Below are 20,016 nucleotides of genomic sequence, written 5' to 3'. Positions count from 1 at the left end.
CTTGACTGTTTAGTGTTTTATAAGGTCGCAAAACAGATGCGATCTGTGATAATGTGTACATTTGTGAGTAGCTATACTACTTATACAGAGTCCTTTTTGTCACCACAGAATAGTTGATTTTGATACTTTGTGCTAACCCCTCAAAACCAACCACCTTTTTGTCTCATTTGATGCTTTGTTGCAATTTTGTCGCAATAGTTTTGCTGAAAACTTTGTGTGCAGTTCTTAGGCATCGAAAATGCATACCATTTTATTGCATTCGTGTCCACCATCTTTCCGGTTTGTTTGATGGGTGTTGGTGATTGAGGGGGATATATAATATGTGTAATGGCAAGAAGCACTTTTAATATGTTCTACAGGTGACCGATATAATTATTTCAAGTCTAATTGTGTTATCATACACAAGGGGGAGCATTATTGTAGGAATTGTTCAGTGTCCCATCTATTTTGTGGAAGTAGGTTTAGCACTGTTAGAACAAATATTGTCTACCGTTTTTACGCCTGTATTAAACGCTTGATCAGTTCTTTTACCATTTTTTTCACCATAATTGATCCATCTAAACTGTACTTTGTAAAGGTGTATTTTGCTTCTACAAACGAAACCTACTGGGACAGTAAACCACTCCTAAGCACTCCTTCCCTCCCCCTGCACGCCTTCGCTATATATATATACATAAATAAAATGTGTGTGTGTGTGTGTGTGTAAATATATATATCATTTTTTTCCCCTCATGACAATGGCCCATAGGCAATATATTTTTCCACTCCAGCCAGCTGCCCATGTTGTTTCTTTTACTTGTACAGTGCTTAGCTCCGGAGTTCTATACAGTTTGTGAACGCAATAGAACCGTACCTATTTTGTGTTACTTTAAGAAAATAGAGCAACGGTTTTAACCTGCCATGAGTGATAAAAAAAACAAAGTGGTAAAGAACTTCAAAGTTTAGAGGTAATGCGGTTACTCTGGTTGTTCAGGAGAAAGGCACAAGTAAGGAATGGCAGTGACAACAAACGGCTATTATGGAGTTATAGGCTAAATCTGAAGAGGCTAGCCCAGATAGATTTCCTTTTAGTGATTACCCTTCCAAAAGTACATTACATTCATACAGGCATGATTTTGTAGCACTAATAATTTGACTTAATTTAATTTAACTTAAAACATAGCATCTGTCACCCCAGGTCCATGAGGCCCTCCACTCAATCAAAACAATTTCACTTCATGATTTCAAGATTGTTTTATGTATTTTTGCATCACCACAGTAGCTTCTTAGAGCTAAAAACGAAACAAAATACATCTCCTCATAAACCCAAGCATAATCGTTAGGCTTGTTGATATGAAATGTTGATATGAAATGCATAGTATTTGGCTCCTACTTAAACCCATATTCGTTCAGAAAGCCCCTCCCTGTAGAAAATGTGTTAGTAGGTAGGCTAACACGATTGAATGACTGAACAAATGCTGTTAATTTTAAAGCCTACTCCCATTTCTGTTCTTCAAAGATATTTTTATGGAAGCTGTGCAATCAATGTTCTTAAGTTAAAGTGTAATTAGTGATGGGTCTGAAAATAGGTATACTGTTGAGTACATCACCCAAAGCTACTTTTATATTTTACAAAACCCCACTCTTAAATGATGCAATAGTACTGGATAGGATGGAGAAAAGTGTTCTGGTGCATTAAAAGTAGGTGTGATGTTTTTTTCATGAAATCCGCTTAATTTATGGAATAACAATTAGTTGAAATGACTTAATAAATCTGCATGTAACTTTGAGTTTATCCATTAGTTGTACTCCAGTCTTGCGCTTACTAAACACCATTTCAGACCCATCGAGTTACAAAAACAGCTTGGCCTAACCCTTATTTCTAAAGAAAACATTTTGTTATCAGCAGTTGGTGAGATTTGCAGCTAGGTGGCTAAAATCTGATCCAAAAAACAAAAATTGATTGTATCATTCTAAAACTGATATTAAAATATGATCTTACTTGTAAACCTCAGAAAAAGCATGTGTTTTTTAAACGCTTAGATAGTTAATGAAATGCTTTTTAATTGCTTTAGTGTCGAATTTCTGTCCGTGGACCATTGCATTTTTTTTAACCTAACACTGCAGTGCTTTCTTTAGTGATAATGGATGTGAAATGAAAATTGATATTTATGTCCCCTACATTTCATAGTGCCGTACTTTATTAATACTGATGACGAGACAGCTCTTCCAGGGGCTAAGTTAATGAATTAGCATTTTTGATCCTCACTGCCACCATTTTTGGATTGTGATAGCAGCTGCTTAATATTCACTTCCTGGTTGGTTTCTTTGCAAAACATTGAGTCTAACAAAGCCTCACCAGCTGCAAGTGTCACCTTCTTGAAATTAACTTTATTAGTTTAGGATGGCAAAAATCGAAAATTACTATTTTAAATCTCAATTTGTTTGTGGCAGTCTGCTGTTTTTGGAGCAAGTGTGCACTCTTGATAACACAGTACTTTATGTTGCAGTTTAGAACAGCAAGCGATATTCGAAGTTCTAATCAGTTGTTATATGCTAATGGAACCATCAATTGATAACCCTGGTAAAGTTCTTTTACTATGCTTGCTCACTTTACTTTCTGCAGGATCGAGTTATAATCAACCGATTAGATAACATCTGTGAAACTATATTGAAGGGAAAGTGGCCGGTAAAAATACGCCAGATGTTTGATTTCCAGGGACTGATCCCTGGATATACACCAACTGCAGTGGAGAGTCCCCTACAGAAAAGGAGTTTCGCAGAGCTCAGTATGGTTGGTCAAAGCAGCTACAGTGGCAGTGAAGATATTGTTGCATCTCCTCAGTTATCAAAGGCAGGTTATGCGTTTATATAAATTTACTATATATGAAATGTTTTTATAATCCTTTAACTTCTTCCTCCCATTACGCCCAGAGCACTCGTACCCAGTAGGTCTTGTAGCGACTAGTTGATGTGATGGATTGGCTTTTGTACTGCGCTGAATGCCGTCCACTTATTAAGGAAAATCGCAGAACAGGGTTTGAAATTTTATATACGCAAGTCCTGATGTCAAAGCAACAAGAGATTACGCACTCGCAGCACAACGTTGGTTTCCTTCTCTGACATTATTGTAGAATGTAGGGAAAATGTACATTTTCAATCATCGGATCTTCACTGGGTGACAACTTGTGTACGCTGAAAGGTGCTACCTGCAAGCAGAATCTCGGAAGATTTTACAAGAAAACATTTTGTTAAAAATATATATATTTCACCATAGATTCTCATACATTTTTTAAAAAGAAGGTCCGACTCGAATTTGTTTCTCAGCTATTTCTTTAAAAAAACCTGAAAGAAATCTTGCATATAAGGCAGAGCACAGACTTTTATAGAAGCTTAGGGTACTATGCTTTGGGCCCTTGCGATTACCCTTTTATCCTAAAAGGCACAGCCTCAACAGTTGACTGGCAGTTAGGGTTCCAACTTTTCAGAGTCATGATACCTGTACACTGGCCTCTAACCATTCTTCTATTTTTTTAACACTGTTCAGACTTATTGAGAAAACCTTAAACCAGAAAAGCCGTGAGGCGGTGAGCATTCCTTCGGCTGTGTCAAAAAACATCATGCACCCTTTTCAGGGGAGATCCAGAAAATATAATTGTTTGCATCGTTCATGGCATTCCTTAGTGTCCATCTTCATAGACATTAAGACTGTCAACATCAAGAAGATCAACTTAGAAAAGTACATTAACTTGGATCTTTCATAGATTCACAAACTTGCATTATTCCCCAATGTCATGCTGGTAAGCCAAGAATGTGTGTATGAAAGATAACTATGCTGTACAACTGTAGTTCTGTAGTAGGGGATCTCTGTGTATAGTCATAATCTAGTGAATAGTCCCGCCCATGTGCGTGGACCCCGGCAATCAAAAATAATCTCTTAAGTTGTCAGAAAATTGCAGAACTGCAAAGACACTTAAAAGAAAATTTAAAGACAAATAATGCAGCCTATATCCACAGGCTACACTGTCCAGTACTTCAACTAGAAAAATTCCACCAAAAATCCACAAACAGCAAAGCCTGTCCAGATTTCCCTTGCTTTAACAGCAAACACCCTCAGAAATGATAGAGAGGAAGGCATGGACAGACGAGCCCCATAGGCTGCCATTATGTGGCTTAAATAGGATACTGTGCCTTTAAGAGAACTTTCCAGAACTTCTCCCAGTATCCCAGAATGCATAGCAGGTCCCTCTCACTTTCAGTTCTTTTTTCCGGCTCCTGCTTACAGGACCCTGTGCATTGAGCTCTCCCTTTTTCAAGGGTTTATTGGACTTTATTACACTTTTTGGATTTAAAAGTGTTCTCATTTGATTCTTGGTGTTTCCTTTTCACTTCTGTGTGTTTGTTCAGGCTTTTAGGGATCTAAAATGCCTGCTTTATTCGACAAGTGCCCAGCATGTGGAAGGAAGAAGGCCAAGACTGACTCACACGACGTCTGCATTCTTTGCCTCCCTGATGATCATGTCCCTGAAGATTGTGACATCTGCCAGACCTTTTCTACGAGGACCCTGAGGGACAGGCAGAAGATTAGGCTCCAAGGCCTGGAAGAGAGGCGACTGCAGGCTGCAGGTGGGTCTGGGCAGGCTGGGAAGGCTCCCTCTGCCCCTGCTGAGGCCTCTGGGGGGCTCCCCAGAGGCAGGAAGCCCAGCAAAAGGTCCCGGTCTCCGTCGACGTCGATAGCATCGACGACGTCGAGAGGGATGACGACGGTGTGTTCCCCTTATCCCCGGGGCTCCGGGTCTAGACAGCGTGGAAGATCGACGTCGAGAGGCCTGGCTAGGCCGCCGTCTAAGTCACCGTCGACGTCGTCGAAGTCGAGGCATCGCCGTCGACGAAGACACCGGTGCTCGCCGTCGCCGTCGACCAGTTCGATGTCGAGGGGATCCTCGGCGTCGAGGACCGCGAGGAAGCGGTCGTCGAGGAGAAAGAGTCGACGCTCGCCGTCGAGGTCTGACCGCTCGTCGTCAAAGGGGCGACGTTCGTCGTCGAGGAAGAAACACTCGACGTCGAGGAGACGGCGTTCGACGCCAGAGTCGAGGAATCGCCGTTCCACGCCTGAAAAACGACGCTCGACGTCGAGCAGGAAGAGATCAGCGTCACCAAGGGTCTCAACCTCCTCTAAGAGGCGCAGAAGGGATTCTGGCGCCAAAAGTCACGCTGGATCTGGTGGAGGACGTCGGAGGCGTCGCTCTCGCTCTGGAGGGTCTGGATCACAGGCCCCTCCCTCGAAGAAGTCATCGGGCACGGCGTACTCGGTGGTATATACGCTGCCAAGACCTGTGACCCCTCCTCCTCCTCTACCGAAGGAGGCTCCTCCGGCTAAGCCGCCTCTCCCCTCCCTGCCTCCCCCGTCTCCTGCGGGGCAGCCTCCACCGCCGGTACACCCTCATAGGCCGCCGAGGTCGGTGTCGCTGCCTCTGCTTCCGACACCTCCTAAGGGTACTCCTACCCCGAAGCCCATGGACAGGCCACGGAAGACGCCTCCACGGAAACCGGTGGAGCGCCCACGTGCTGGGAGGTCGCGCTCCCACTCCAGGAGAAGGGAACATTCGCGTCACAGGTCTTCTACTCGATCTAGACGGCGCCACCGGAGACACAGGTCTCGTTCACGGACCCGGTCGTCTGGGACCAGGGACTACTCCCGACCTTGTCACATTCGCCAGACACGAGGGTTTCACCGGTCGACGATCTGGTGTCCTTCCAGGACGTGCTGTTACGGGGTGCGGCAAAATTGGGCATTACTTTGACAGTGTCCACTCCAAAGACTTCGGTCATCTTCGAGACGCTCCATCAGAAGCATTTGTCTCGGCCGTTACTACCACTGGTGCCGGGCCTGGAAGAACCGGCCCTGGATCTTTTCCTCACTCCAGCAGTGACGAAGGCGGCGCCTTCCAGACTGCAGAAGAAGTACCGGGCTCCGGACTCGGACCCGGCCTTTCTCAGGCTGGAACCCCCTCCAGACTCGGTGATTGTGACGGCGGCGCACAAACAGCATGCCACCACGCCTTCCTCCACAGTTCCGCCAGATGAGGAATCTAGGTGGTTGGATTCATCTGGGAGAAGAGTTTGTGGGACATCGGCGACCTCAATGAAAGCAGCTAGTGCCACTGCCTTGCTGGGTCGGTATGACAGAGCCTTTTGGGAGTCCCTTCAACAATTTGCGGAGCTCCTTCCGCGGGACAAGCGTGAAGACTTCCAGGAGGTGCTTAACGAAGGAATGTTGGTGGCGAATCAAGTCATCAGCGCTGCAGCCGACTCTTCTCTTCTGGCGGCGCATGGTTTCTGCCACGGAATAAACCGGCGATGACATGCATGGCTCCGCCTTACGTCTCTGAAACCGGACGCTCAGCAGAGGGTTGCCAATCTGCCATTCTCTGGCGAAACCCTCTTCGGGAAGCACGCTGATGACGAAATGGCCCGCATGAAGGCGGAAGCTGAAACGCTCACAGCGGTGGGTTTGGAGAAGCCCAAGGAGACCAAGAAGACGTACCGGCCGTTCCAACGCCGGTTCGGTGGTCAAGGCAGGGGGCGTGGCCAGTCTTCTGGAAAACAGCAGCAGCAGCAACAACAGCAGCAGTTCAGAAGGCCGTTCCAGAAACGCCAGAGGGGCAGAGGCGGCCATCAGTCGGCACCAGCGACTAAGGGCCAGGCCGGGTCTAGGCCCTGAGCATTTACTTCCCCGACAACTGTTACCCGCTCCGGTGGGGGGAAGCATTCAATCTTTTCTGGCAGAGTGGAGAAAAATTACTCAGGACAAGTGGGTGCTGAATATTGTTTGCAATGGATACAGTCTTCGGTTCACCAGCCCTCCTCCATCGATCCCTCCGGTCGGCTCGCAGTATCAGCTGCGCGAGCGCCAGGCGGAGGCCGATATCCTGTTAAGGAAAAGGGCGATCGAAGTCGTGCCTCTGTCTCAAAGAGGAAGAGGCCTGTACTCCCGTTTTTTTCTGGTTCGAAAAAAGGACAAGAACGAGTTCAGGACCATTCTGGATTTGCGACAAGCAAACAAGTGGATTCGCAGGGAAAAGTTTTGCATGCTGTTGTTGCATCAGATTTATCCTCAGCTGCAACGGGGGGGGACTGGCTGTGTGCCATCGACCTCCAGGATGCTTACTTCCATGTGCCCATTGCACACAAACACAGGAAGTTCCTGCGGTTCCAAGTCGGCGCCAATCACTATCAATACACAGTGCTGCCATTCGGACTGAAGTCCGCGCCGAGAACATTCTCAAAGTGCATGGCGGTGGTAGCAGCACACCTAAGGAAGAACAAGGTGTTTGTCTACCCGTACCTGGACGACTGGTTGATCAAGGCCTCCTCATTCACGGAAGCGCAAGCACACTTCCAGAAGACGTGCGTTCTTTTGAACAAGCTGGGGTTGCACATCAACATGTCCAAGTCGGTTCCGACTCCAGTCCAGTGCATTCAGTACTTGGGAGCCTCCATCGATACGCTGTCAGCAAGCATGTCTCCTTCGGAGGAGCGACGATTATCACTGCTTCGGAAGGCTCGGGCTCTCATGGCCGCTCCATCCACGACCGTGAGGACGGTGTCTTCTCTACTGGGATCGATGGCCTCCTGTATCTTCCTGACGCCACATGCACGGCTGCACATGAGACCGTTGCAAGAGTGCTTGGAGGATCAGTGGGATCAGAGGAGAGGATCTTGGGACGACAAGATACGTCTATCTCTGCATGCTCTTCAGTCTCTGAAGTGGTGGTGTTCAGAGGAGAATCTCCTCAGAGGGGTTCCCTTCCACAAGGACATTCCCACTCAGGTTATCGTGACGGATGCTTCTCTCCAGGGCTGGGGAGTGCATTCCGGAGACCTACAGATTCAAGGGACGTGGTCCCCGGCGGAGTCCACGTACCACATCAATTTCCTGGAACTCAGAGCTGTTCACTTGGCACTGAAGGCTTTTCACCCGTCCTTCCAGACCGACTCTCTACTTGTGCAGACGGACAATACGACCACAATGTATTACCTCAACAAGCAGGGAGGATCGAGGTCACGCACCCTGTCGCAGGAGGCGCAGGCGATCTGGCTTCTGGCTCGAGGACTGAGGATAACGGCTACCCATCTGCCAGGTGTGCAGAATGTTCAGGCAGACGCACTGAGCAGACTGATTCGGGAAAACCACGAATGGGGCATAAACGACGAAGTACTAGGAGAAGTCTTCGCAAGGTGAGGGACTCCAGACGTAGATCTGTTCGTCACCGCCGAAAACAGCAAATGCCGAGGCTTCGCCTCCAGGTACTACCAGCCGGGGACGCTGGGGAACGCGTTATGGATCAACTGGTCGAACAGCTTTCTGTACGCTTTTCCACCCATTCCCCTGATTCCGACGGTTCTCATCAAGCTGTCCCAGTCCAGGGTGCGGATGATACTGATTGCCCCGGAATGGCCCAGACAGTGGTGGTTCACGGACCTGCTTCACCGGTCTCTCCTTCCTCACATTCGGCTGCCGTGCAGGCCGGACCTTCTCACGAAGTTCGGGGGGCTGATGTTGCACCCCAACATCTCGTCTTTGAGTTTGGCGGCATGGCTCCTGAGTTAGTGCAATATGGTCATCTGAATCTTCCTGCAGATTGTATGGACATACTGAAGGAGTCTAAGAGACCTTCCACTAGGACTTCCTATGCTTACAAGTGGAAGAGATTTTGTATCTGGTGCGAGTCTAAGAACTATGATCCGACGACTTGTAAGGAAGATGTCATCCTTCCTTATCTTCTACAGTTGGCGCAGTCTGGCCTTAATGTCCATTCTATTAAGGTTCATCTTGCTGCTTTGACTGCCTACAGGAAATGCCCTTCGCAAACTTCCTTTTTCCAGATCCCTGTGATCAAAGATTTTTTGGAAGGCTTGAAGAAAGTGTTTCCTCCTGTCAGGCTTCCTTCGCCTTCATGGGAACTGAATGTGGTGCTGTCCAGGTTGATGAAGGAGCCTTTTGAACCTATTCATAAGGCTTCGTTGCAGCACCTGTCCTAGAAGGCGGCGTTCCTCGTGGCCATTACATCGGCCCGCAGGGTGAGTGAAATTCAGGCGTTGTGTTGCCAAGAACCTTATACTGTATTTCATGCTGCTAAGGTTGTTATGCGTACTCACCCTAAATTTCTTCCCAAGGTTATTTCTGATTTTCATGTCAACCAGACCATAACTTTGCCTACGTTTTTTCAGAATCCTTCATCTCCAGCGGAACGGTCGTTACATTCCCTGGATGTTAGGAGGGTCTTGAAATTCTATCTGGATAAGACCAAAGATATTCGTAGGTCTGACCAATTGTTTATCAATTATGGATCTGTCAGGACGGGTCTTGCGACCTCTAAGCAGTCTATCTCTAGGTGGATTGTGTCCTGCATACAGTTATGTTACCAAAAAGCTAATAAGACCTTAGGAGGTAAACCTAAGGCTCATTCCACCAGGGTAAAAGCTGCCACGACAGCTTTGCTCCGTAATGTTCCGATTGCAGAAATCTGCAAGGCGGCCACTTGGAAGTCGGTTCATACCTTTGCTAAGCATTACTGCCTGGACACGGATGCCAGGGCAGACGCTCAGGTTGGGCAGGCTTCGCTGCGGAATTTGTTCGCACAATAGTGTCGTTTATTCTCTTTTCTCCACCGCCGCTTTGGTGTGGGGATGGGCTTGCCATTCTATTCACTAGATTATGACTATACACAGAGATCCCCTACTACAGAAGGAGTAGTTTCTGTCCTGTAACTCCAGTTCTGTAGTAGGGGTATCTCTGTTATAGTCATAAGCGCCCTCCCGCCTCCCCGGTGGAGAGAGATGTTCATTTAAGGAATGCGACAGGTCCGGCGTGTTGCGCCTTCAAAAAGAACTGAAAGTGAGAGGGACCTGCTATGCATTCTGGGATACTGGGAGAAGTTCTGGAAAGTTCTCTTAAAGGCACAGTATCCTATTTAAGCCACATAATGGCAGCCTATGGGGCTTGTCTGTCCATGCCTTCCTCTCTATCATTTCTGAGGGTGTTTGCTGTTAAAGCAAGGGAAATCTGGACAGGCTTTGCTGTTTGTGGATTTTTGGTGGAATTTTTCTAGTTGAAGTACTGGACAGTGTAGCCTGTGGATATAGGCTGCATTATTTGTCTTTAAATTTTCTCTTAAGTGTCTTTGCAGTTCTGCAATTTTCTGACAACTTAAGAGATTATTTTTGATTGCCGGGGTCCACGCACATGGGCGGGACTATTCACTAGATTATGACTATAAAAGAGATACCCCTACTACAGAACTGGAGTTACAGGACAGAAACTACTCCTTACAAGTAATTAACGTCTCTAGCATTTGCTAGTACATAGAATCACCTCCTTTCATTCTTTCCCATCATTATGTGGGGCACCCTGGTGCACGCACTTTAATTAAAGCTGTGTACGAAATGCATTTATACAATACATTACAGCTCATTCATGTCTGATGTGATAGGGTGGCAACCTATGCTGTACCCTTTTTTTGCGTGAGTAACTTCTGCCCTCTAACCAAGGCTATGCAATGATTGAGGTAAACGCATATTTATAAGCATGAGCTCAAACCTTTTTGTACCTGTAATCCTCTAGGGAGATTGCATACCTGTTCACCCCTGGAAGAGGTCTGCCCACTCCCTAATAACTAGGTGTCTGTGGCCTTTATCCTGTCTGTGACATGTATAAAGGATGCCTCTTACAAGTGTACATTTGTATGCGCGTATTTAACTGAACTGATGAGTTCTGGGGGTTGATAAGACACCCCTTGTGTGGGCTACACCAGTTGATTGTCTCCTTTGTGCTGGGTTGGCTGTGTATATTTCAGATTTTCCAGTCTGCGACCTCCTGTCATTTTCGCTGAAACTGGTGCTCCATGTCTGGTGATGTAGACAACCCAGTTCCTTTGTCCTAGCTAATGTTTCTCCTTCTAGAAAGAAACCAATCTCCTCCATTTCCTGTTTTGTGCCCATCACCCATAGCAATGGACTCTAAAAGGGGCCAGTTCACCTCCTCATGATCTAGTCCAAACTGTCCTCTTTATGAAAACTAGATATGAATCCCATAAATGTACCTCATGACCGCAAGAAAAAAGGTCCACTAGTAATGAAAGGAGCCTGTGGGCTTTGGAAAATTAAAGCCTGATTGGTTCTGGATGTTCAAACGGAGGATAAGTACATTAATTCATTCAACTTGTCGACTAAGTTTTCAGGAGGCCTCTGCATCAGAGCAAGAGAGAAAATTAGAAGATGTGCTCAAATTTCCTTCAACTGGGCAATTACCGTCTTGGAGCACTGACTTGCCGTGGACACTCCTGCCGCTGTAAAAACTCTACTTAGACTGATATATTGGTATAATCTGAGGTACAAGCCTCTGCAGCAAAAAACACACACATTAAGATAAAAAGTGAGAATCAGTCCACTTTTGTCTGTTTCAAACTTTAACCCAATAGACCGATTGGGGTCTTACATTGGTCCCAAAGGTTGGAATACTGTTGTCTAGGTAGGTATGGGCTGTTTTTAGAGATGCTTCCATTTTTTGAGGAACATCCTTGGTAGTTGGAGACGGTTTGACCAAAGCGAAGCAAATGTACCCATATGCCATCACACAAACTCCTATCTTTACAGATTAGTCTATGGGGGCTGCCAAACATTACAGTGCCACCTTGAAGGATTCCCGTAGGTTAACTTTGGGCATGAGGTCAATGTTAAATAGGTTCCTAGTGCGGAGGTCCTATAAAACCTTTGGAGTTGGGTCTCTGCCATGCAGCTTCTAGGATATTCTGGTTTTAAGTGTACTGTTTTAAAGATCTTTTCCTTTCTCAAAATAAAGCACTGACTGTAATTGAAATGTTTCAGTTTCAACTACTGTGGTATAATTATTTGGGTTTCTAAAATCTCCTTGAATAAGCTTTGGTTGCTCACCCTCACTACCACAGGACAGCCCAATATCTAAAAAGGAGTAACTTTGTTCTCCTCTAGGAAGTACACCAGTGTTGTGGCCTTGGGACAGAAGTGGCAAATTACATCCTTCTAAAGAGATAACATATGACTTTCCCCCAGGACCTTGGTATTAGTTGTTTTTTGTTGTTCTTAGCAACTTAAGGAGTATATATATGTATATATGTATACAAACTCCGGTCTCCTTCCAGATACCGAAAGCTGACACTGGGGCTCGTTTCCAACTTTAAAGACTTTCTTTATTTTTTATATGTATATATGGAATATTGCTATGATTATCTTTGTAATCACCCTGAGTATTGTTAAAACAATTTGCTTTAAATGCTGTTTTATATTAAACAAATGTTTGTTTCATCCAGTAAACTGTTATGTTCAGAAAGTTTAACTTCATGTCGGCCTCGCTAAAAATTCTACACAAATTGGCTAATTAATATTTTTAAATGGTAAAAATAGTGTATTGAATGTTCTGAGTTTTCTTATTCTGTCAACGAGGCGCCTTTGAGGCATTCAGATCTATAAAATATGCCTTTAGTGGAGCTATGAAATTCAGATAAGTTTTTTCATTAACGTTTCAAAATAAGTCGTTTTTTCATACTTTTAGTTGAAACAATAGCTAGGTCTAGTGCATGAGTAAGTGTTGATATTTTAGGCAAATGACACTTAAGTGGCTATTCATTCATCAAAAGAAAGGAAGGTGATTTAATTTGAGAAGCATTTGGTAACAGATTGTCTTTATTGTTAGGATAACGCACTGAATTTACAACTTCCAAGGCAACGCAGGAGAAGACGACGAAAGATTGAAATTGAGGCAGAAAGAGCTGCAAAACGGAGGAATCTAATGGAAATGGTGGCCCAGTTGCGAGAGTCCCAGGTGGTAGCTGAAAATGGACCAGAGAAACATGTAGATTTATCCAAGGATCCAAGAGAGGCAACAAGTTCTACCTCAAATTTTGCATCTGCTACCCCCAAGTACATCTTGACCAATGCTTCCTCTTCTGTCTCTGATGCCTTTAAAACTCAAATGGAGCTTTTACAAGCAGGTCTTGCTACTCGTATGCCTTCAAGGCATCTGCTTAATGGTTCTTTTATTGATTGCGAACCTCCAATGAAGAGAAGGAGAGGAAGAAGAAAAAACGTTGAAGGCCTTGATTTGCTGTTTATGAGCAATAAGCGGACATTGTCTCTGGTAAGGACAGCAACACTCCTTTCCTTATACCCAGTATGTTAAGTGGCTTTCTTTATTTATTATCTGAGACATCCGCAAAGAATCCTCAATGGTATGTATTGAAATTAAATCAGTTGTTTAGATTAATTTGATGTAAATGTATCCCGGAATGATATCCAGATAAACTACAATTTACTTGACTTATTCTGAACCCATTTTCTTCAATTCCACTTAGTAGATTCCTCTAAAAGATAAATAATTTTTTGTAGTAAAATCGGCCTTTTAAGTGCAGAAACTTGACATTCTCTAAAAGTACATTCATCAGGGCTTCATAGTCATTTTTGCTTGTGGTTTATCTGAATTTGTTTCATAGATCACATCATGATCTTTGTGATCCACTTATTTGATGGGCCTTCAGATGGGCAAATTACATTTTTACAGTAATTTAAATGATGTACTGTTGTATATTGTTAGCAAATTTTGAATTTGTCATCCGACTAGGTTGAACTCCTTAGCTCAGAAGTAGATCAATTGTGTACCTCTTTTATTTCGTAATAACATTCCCATTTCATATTGCATTATGTATAATGGGACGTGCATCTTTGCCCAGTTTGGTCTCCGTGAAAGTGGAGCAGAATAATTGAAGGCGGTGGTTTTGGTCTCTGTAATGGGAGATTGGGTATACGATGGTAGTGGTAGAAGATAGTTCAATTTGGTACAGGAATGGGTTCCAGTTCATTTATTGAATGATTTGTTTCAGCGGCACTATATACTTCTTTAGATGATTATTTTGACAAAACATGCTTTCTCCTTTTGATCACAGCAGATATTTAGTAATGCAATTCGCCCTCACCAGTTCAGGTTTACCACATTTGCACTACAGTGCATTATATAATCTGAACAGGACTCTTGCCCTGCTTTACTCCGGTGTTGATGAGATCTGCCTATTTTGTGTCTAAAGTACAGTTTCCAAGATCAGTTATATTTTAATATTTATCAGCATACAATGAATCCTGCTTCTTCAGCAGTTTTCTTACTCAGTGTCCACTACAACCGCATTTTAGTTATCCATTGTCTTTTACTGAAGAAGTGGCACAGCCTGACTATTAACCAGCTCTGCTAAGAGTTTGAAGAAGCATATTCAGCAAATATATATTTTCTGACCAACTTCTTGGTGATCTGACTACCTTCATGAATCATGAAATTCATCTGTCGGAACTAGTTCATTCTGTTGTTCCTGTGTAGAACTATTGCCAGAACCTAATCCTTTGACAGGCTACTAAGAGCTTTTTCTTTTCTGTCTCTCCCCTCACCAAAGTAGTAAAGAGTGGACTGTGTTGTACAGCTTCTCCATACTCCGATGCTGAAGCTGAACCTAGGCATTCTGCTAAGCATTTGTTCATTTAAAAAAAAAAAAAGCAAATATGGCATGGAAGAATCATAAAGTGTTGGCCTCTAAGGAAGCAATGGCATGCTAACCATCAGGGAAGAACTCCACGTTTCATGGAAAGAGGCAAGGCAATATATTAAACACGTCCAAATATCCAAGAGCACACAGGTATGTGTAGAATTGTCCAAGTACAGTGAGCAGAGGTGGCACCCTTGTAACATTATGATGTACAAGGCTTTGGAGACCTTGAATGTGTTTTCTCCAGCCAAACCTGCTTCTGTGGTACTTGAGATTGTTTAGCTACATTCCTTATTGATATAAGCCTTTCATAAAGGAAAAAGTGTGGCTCCTCCATCTATTTGGGATAGAGAGGGAATCTGATGGGGGAACTGAAGCAAAGACAGATTTTCAGTGTTTCACTACTTGTCCTATAAATCAATTCTCCTTCTGACTTTTGAAGGCGAAGAGGCAGCTTCAAAACAATGTCAAATTTTAACTGCAAGAGCATACTTAATCTAAGTATGATGATCACCACTTCTCTAAGCTGCCTTCCTGCCTTACCAGGCCTTTAAAAGTTGGAAAAACTAAGCAAGGATTATTGTATTGTATTGTAATTATATGGTGCTTACTACCCCGGATGAGGCATTGAAGCGCTTTTTTGGCGAGTAGCATGTTACTTCAGAACCCAGAAAGTATTAGTGGTGAATTAGTATAGTGAAAATAGGAAAGTAATTTGAGTGGTGGATATATTAGTCAGTTATTTGGATTGAGAAGGATAGCAAAAGGGTAGAAGAGGTAAAAAGGTTTGCATTTGTATAATGCTAGCTACCCCTGATGAGGTGTTGAAGTGCTTTTTCAGCGAGTAGCACACTACTCTGGAACCCGTTAAGGATTAGTGGTGAATTAGTATAGTGAAATATGAACTTAATTTGAGTGGTGGACATGTAAGTGTGTTGTTTGGATTGAAAAGGATATTGGTGGGTATCAACCTAATGCACCTGCTTCAGTAGCTAACACAATCCAGGACTTTTCCGGGAAGTGATGCAATTTTCTCCAAAATGGTCAAAAAAGCATCAACCTCCAACTCTCGGAACACCTGGAGAGAAACAACCTGCTGGACCCTTCCCAATCAGGTGTCAGAGCCAACAATAGCATTGAAACAGCCCTGATCGCCGCAACAGACGACATGGGCACCCTACTCGACAGAGAATCAGCTGCCCTGATCCTCCACGACCTCTCCTCAGCCTTTGACACCGTCCGTCTCACACAATACACTCATCGATCAACTGTGCCAGATTGCAATTAGAGATGAGTCACTCAGATGGATGGATGGCATCCTATGTCTTGGAGCACACCCTGAGAGTCCGCCTCCCTCCCTTCACCTCACAACCCAAGCACATCATCTGCGGTGGGCCTTCAAAACTCATCCCTCAATCCTACCCTCTTAAACATCTACATGACACCACTTAAAAATATTGTCAGATCGCACAACATCAACATCATCTCCTAAGTCGACAATACCCAGCTTGTCCTCTCGCTCTGAACAGACCACCCGACCACGATGAAGACCACCAACTGTATGAAGAACATCTCCGCCTGGATGATGAACTGCTTCAAGCTTGAAATGGACAAAACTGAAGTCCTGATCTTAGGCAGGAAAGCCTCCCTCTGGAATGACTTCCGATAGCCATTGGAACTTGGACCTACCCACACTTCAAAAGACCACACCCACTCCCTTGGCATCATCCTGGACAGCAAACTCTCCATGACATGTCAGGTCAAATCAGTTTCCTCAGGCTGCTTCCACACACTCCGCATGCTACGCAAAGTCTTCAAGTGGCTCCCCATCAGCACCAGGAGAATGGTGATGCAGGCCCTCTTCACCAGCCGGCTGGACTACTGCAATGCACTGTATGCAGGCACCACCACCAAACTCAGGATAAGAATCCAGGACACAGAACTCTGATTGATCCTCAACCTACCCAAGATGACCTACATCACCCAGCACAGATGGACCAATACTGGCACCCTGTCCCGAAGAGCTGCCAATTCAAGCTTGTGACCCACGCCCACAAAGCCCTCCATAACCAAGGAGCCTCCTACATGAACCATCACCTGCTTTTCCACCAACCTTCCAGGAAAAACTGCCTACCTCTCATCCTCGCTCTGGTATTCGGGTGATAAGCCACACTATATAAATACCGCTTAATTGATTGATTGCACCTCTAGAGATCTGGTAACAGTTGAAGAAGAGCTACGGTGCTGCAAGTAGAAAGGCATCTTTTGTTTTTGAATGTGAACCTTTTAAGGTATTTCATATTGAAAGAGTTCTATTGTCTCACAAAAAAGTTTGTTTGAATTCAAATTAATAAAAATACCCAAGGTAGGAACTGATTCGACAAAATATTTCTTTACTGGTAGCTCTAGTTCTCCAGCATTTAATTATTCATAGATTCAAATGCTAAAGTTAAGATTTTATGCTGGAAAACTGCTTTTTACAGGTTTAGTATTTTTTCTTATTCTTCAGCAATGAAACATCCGTAAATTCACTACCTCTGATATTCTATAGTTTACAATGATTTCTATTGAGGTTTCTGCTTGCACAACTTGAGGTGGGCATACCCACTCTAAAGTAAAACAAGCAATTTAAACTCCTTCCCTTCGAAAGCCCCACACTGACACCATAACTAAAACACTAGCACCAATAACTCACACCCACATCCTCAGACCATCAACATGCAAAAAGGTTCTTTTCCATAGCAAGAAGTCAAGGCTCTGTAGTCGCTTAGGGCAGGCTCGACCTCTTTTGTCTTTACTTGGATAAATTGGAATAGGGTCCCAGATTTTAGTAAATTTGCAGGTTTCTCCCTTCAATTTGTATGCTAGTTTCTCGTAAGTGAACAGTTGCTAAAGTTTCTGGAGTCACAGTTCTGTACTTGGCCTTGACCATAACTTGATTTGTTTGGCAGCGACTAGGAATTGGGAGATACTTTTCCCTCCGGTTGAGAATAATGGATAAGCTTCATCTGTAAGGGTCCCTCATATTCTGGAAAACAGGACTTTCATCTAGCTTAACCATCAAGTTGGACTATACTAGTGATCAGTTTCCCAGATCTCGCCAATCTTGGGCATGACCATAATGTGTGCAGAATTATGCCTGGCTCCCGACATTGTGTCCATCGCATGTAGTCATAAGGCAGTGTAACACCACCGATATCTTGTATAGTGTTTCTTGTCCTGCTTGTGTTGTGCAAAATTATTTGCCTGTATACAAACGGCATCGCATTGTTTCTGATCCAATGTAAAGCTAAGATCTTTCTCCCAGATTTTCTGACAGGCAAAATCGTGTTGTGGGGTACCTGTATTGAGAATGTCGTAGAGCCTAGAAACTAAATGCCATGAGACGGTTTGGAGAAAATTTTCAAGTCATAAGTAGCCTTGTTTTGTCCCCCACTCTAATGCATGGTTGTGAAACCTATATCATTAAAGAGCGAATTTCCCCGTTGCGATACAAATCTTTGAGCCAAAAGAATCCCTGCATTCTCCACAACTGAAAACTTATATCAAGACCGGGTGGAAAAATCCATATTTCCCATACCTGGAGTAATGGGGGATGGGTAAGAGAGAGATCCCTTATGGCTGGTGTACTAGTCGCAGGTCTCAACCGTTACTCTTGTTACAGGCGAGACTTAAAGAGTTCAACACCTCTGTTGCTTTGGGACCCAGAGGCCCTCTGCTAATGGGTGGGCTGTTAGTTTTTGATCTATGAAGCACCATATCTTGTCCGTTTCGTCCCAGGGCCATTTAACCACATAATATATCTGTGTGGCATCATAATAGTGACCTATTAAAAACAAAAGGGCTTTGCCCATATCAGCCCACATAACGGTACATAGTGGGGCTATTATAACCTGTGGTAATGTTTCGCAATGAAATCATTCTTTTTCAATCGAAATTTGACTTAATTAGACATTGCCTACAAACCAACACAGTTTATTATAACTGCCAAACAATAACTATATCTAAAATTCTTTTCTTTATTTACTTCAAGGTCTCTAGACAGAAAATCACAGTACATCACTAACATCCGCCTTTTACTTTAAGGACTCGGACATAAACATATATTAATAACATATCACAAGCATCGACTGCAAGAAGGATTATGCAATATCAATCTATTGTTTTCCCTCACTGACTTTAAATACATTATAGGTGTTTAACTGATAGTTTCAGTTTTTAATCCCTTTGGAGGTAGTCATAAATGCAAGAAGTCAACTGGAAAACCGTCCATTTGTTGTTTTACTCCTTTTGGAGAAACTAAATTAATCCAAAGGTCATTTTATACAGTGGAACTTCTGCACTTATAAGAGTCGACGCATTTGGGCTATATTGGGTTGTGGCCTCCTCCAGAAAAAAAGAAAGACAAGAAAACACATACTGCATGTACTGTACTGCTAATCATCAGCCATGTTAGCAGATTAAATCGGAAGAAAGGCTCAGCTTCCTTTACATACATGCTACTTCGTCCTAAAGTCATCATGTCAAGGAGCCTGAAGCTTAAGCGGAATGAATATTAGTGCTGAAACTCCAGTGAATTAAGGCGCACTGTTGTGTTCTACTTACACCTTGTCACGCCACAGTGTTCCATGATTTTTTACTCTTAACATGGTTGGTGATAGGTAATAAGCTCCACGCTGTGTTTGTTCTCGTTCTCTGCATCCAAAAACAGCACTACCACCAGCTTGTGACATTTCCACTCCAGTTCCAGCAGATGGAGAGCTCATTTGGTGAAATCATGTGTAGATCTTGCCAAAATAAAACCAGCCTGGTGTGGATTGGGAGAAGCACTATGTATTCTATGCGGTTTGCCAAGACTTCAGTAAAGATCTTTGCGTCTATTTTCAACAAGGAGATCAGACGATACGATGAGTAGAGTGAGGGTTTCATGATCAGAGTGATTTTTCCCTTCAGCCATGATTTGGGATTGGCCCTGGTAGTGGTTCAGGCAGTATAACACCTCGGCAAGGAGTGGGAGCTATCAAAGGCCCAAAGTGTTTGTAGAACGCTACAGCATAACCGTCTGGGCACCTTGCCTGACTTCAAGTGTTGAATTAGTGTGCAGATTTCTGCAACTGATATAGGTTTGTAGTGTAGTTCCTATATTCCCAATAGGCTCTGCGCATTGGAATAATATATACTGCAGCTTAGACGTAGGACTACGGTCAACTAGGTCTCTGCCGAATATATTTGACTTAATTATGTATGTGCCAGCTAGCTCAGAGGTCACTAGAAACTTTCTCGAAAGTACAAGAAGGGATTCGTTTCTGACAACCATATAACATGACAACTTTGTTTCCCAAGAATAAGAAATCAATCTTCAGAGTCTTGGAAACAATAGATAACTATTTTACTCAGTCAATCGTGTATACTTAGTTTCACCAGAGTTGCTGAGAAATTAGAGAGACGGGCGTTTTCAATAAAAGATATTTAT

The 20,016-nt window shown here is 43.8% G+C and overlaps 1 protein-coding gene across 4 annotated transcripts in view; it reads left to right on the top strand.

Annotated features, from left to right (window-relative positions):
* CHD7 (chromodomain helicase DNA binding protein 7) overlaps positions 1 to 20,016 on the top strand; it is a 771,490-nt gene that overhangs the window by 706,812 nt on the left and 44,662 nt on the right. For all 4 annotated transcript variants that reach the window (XM_078687262.1, XM_078687261.1, XM_078687264.1 and 1 more), the window contains exons 33-34: positions 2,606 to 2,833; positions 12,713 to 13,156. In XM_078687262.1, the coding sequence (XP_078543388.1) occupies positions 2,606 to 2,833; positions 12,713 to 13,156 (672 nt within the window). The remainder of the gene's footprint in view (positions 1 to 2,605; positions 2,834 to 12,712; positions 13,157 to 20,016) is intronic.

This window comes from Lissotriton helveticus, chromosome 4_1, assembly GCF_964261635.1.
Source record: "Lissotriton helveticus chromosome 4_1, aLisHel1.1, whole genome shotgun sequence".
Classification (NCBI taxonomy): domain Eukaryota; kingdom Metazoa; phylum Chordata; class Amphibia; order Caudata; family Salamandridae; genus Lissotriton; species Lissotriton helveticus.
Note: the sequence above shows the minus strand (reverse complement) of the source record. Positions and strands in the feature narration are given on the sequence as shown.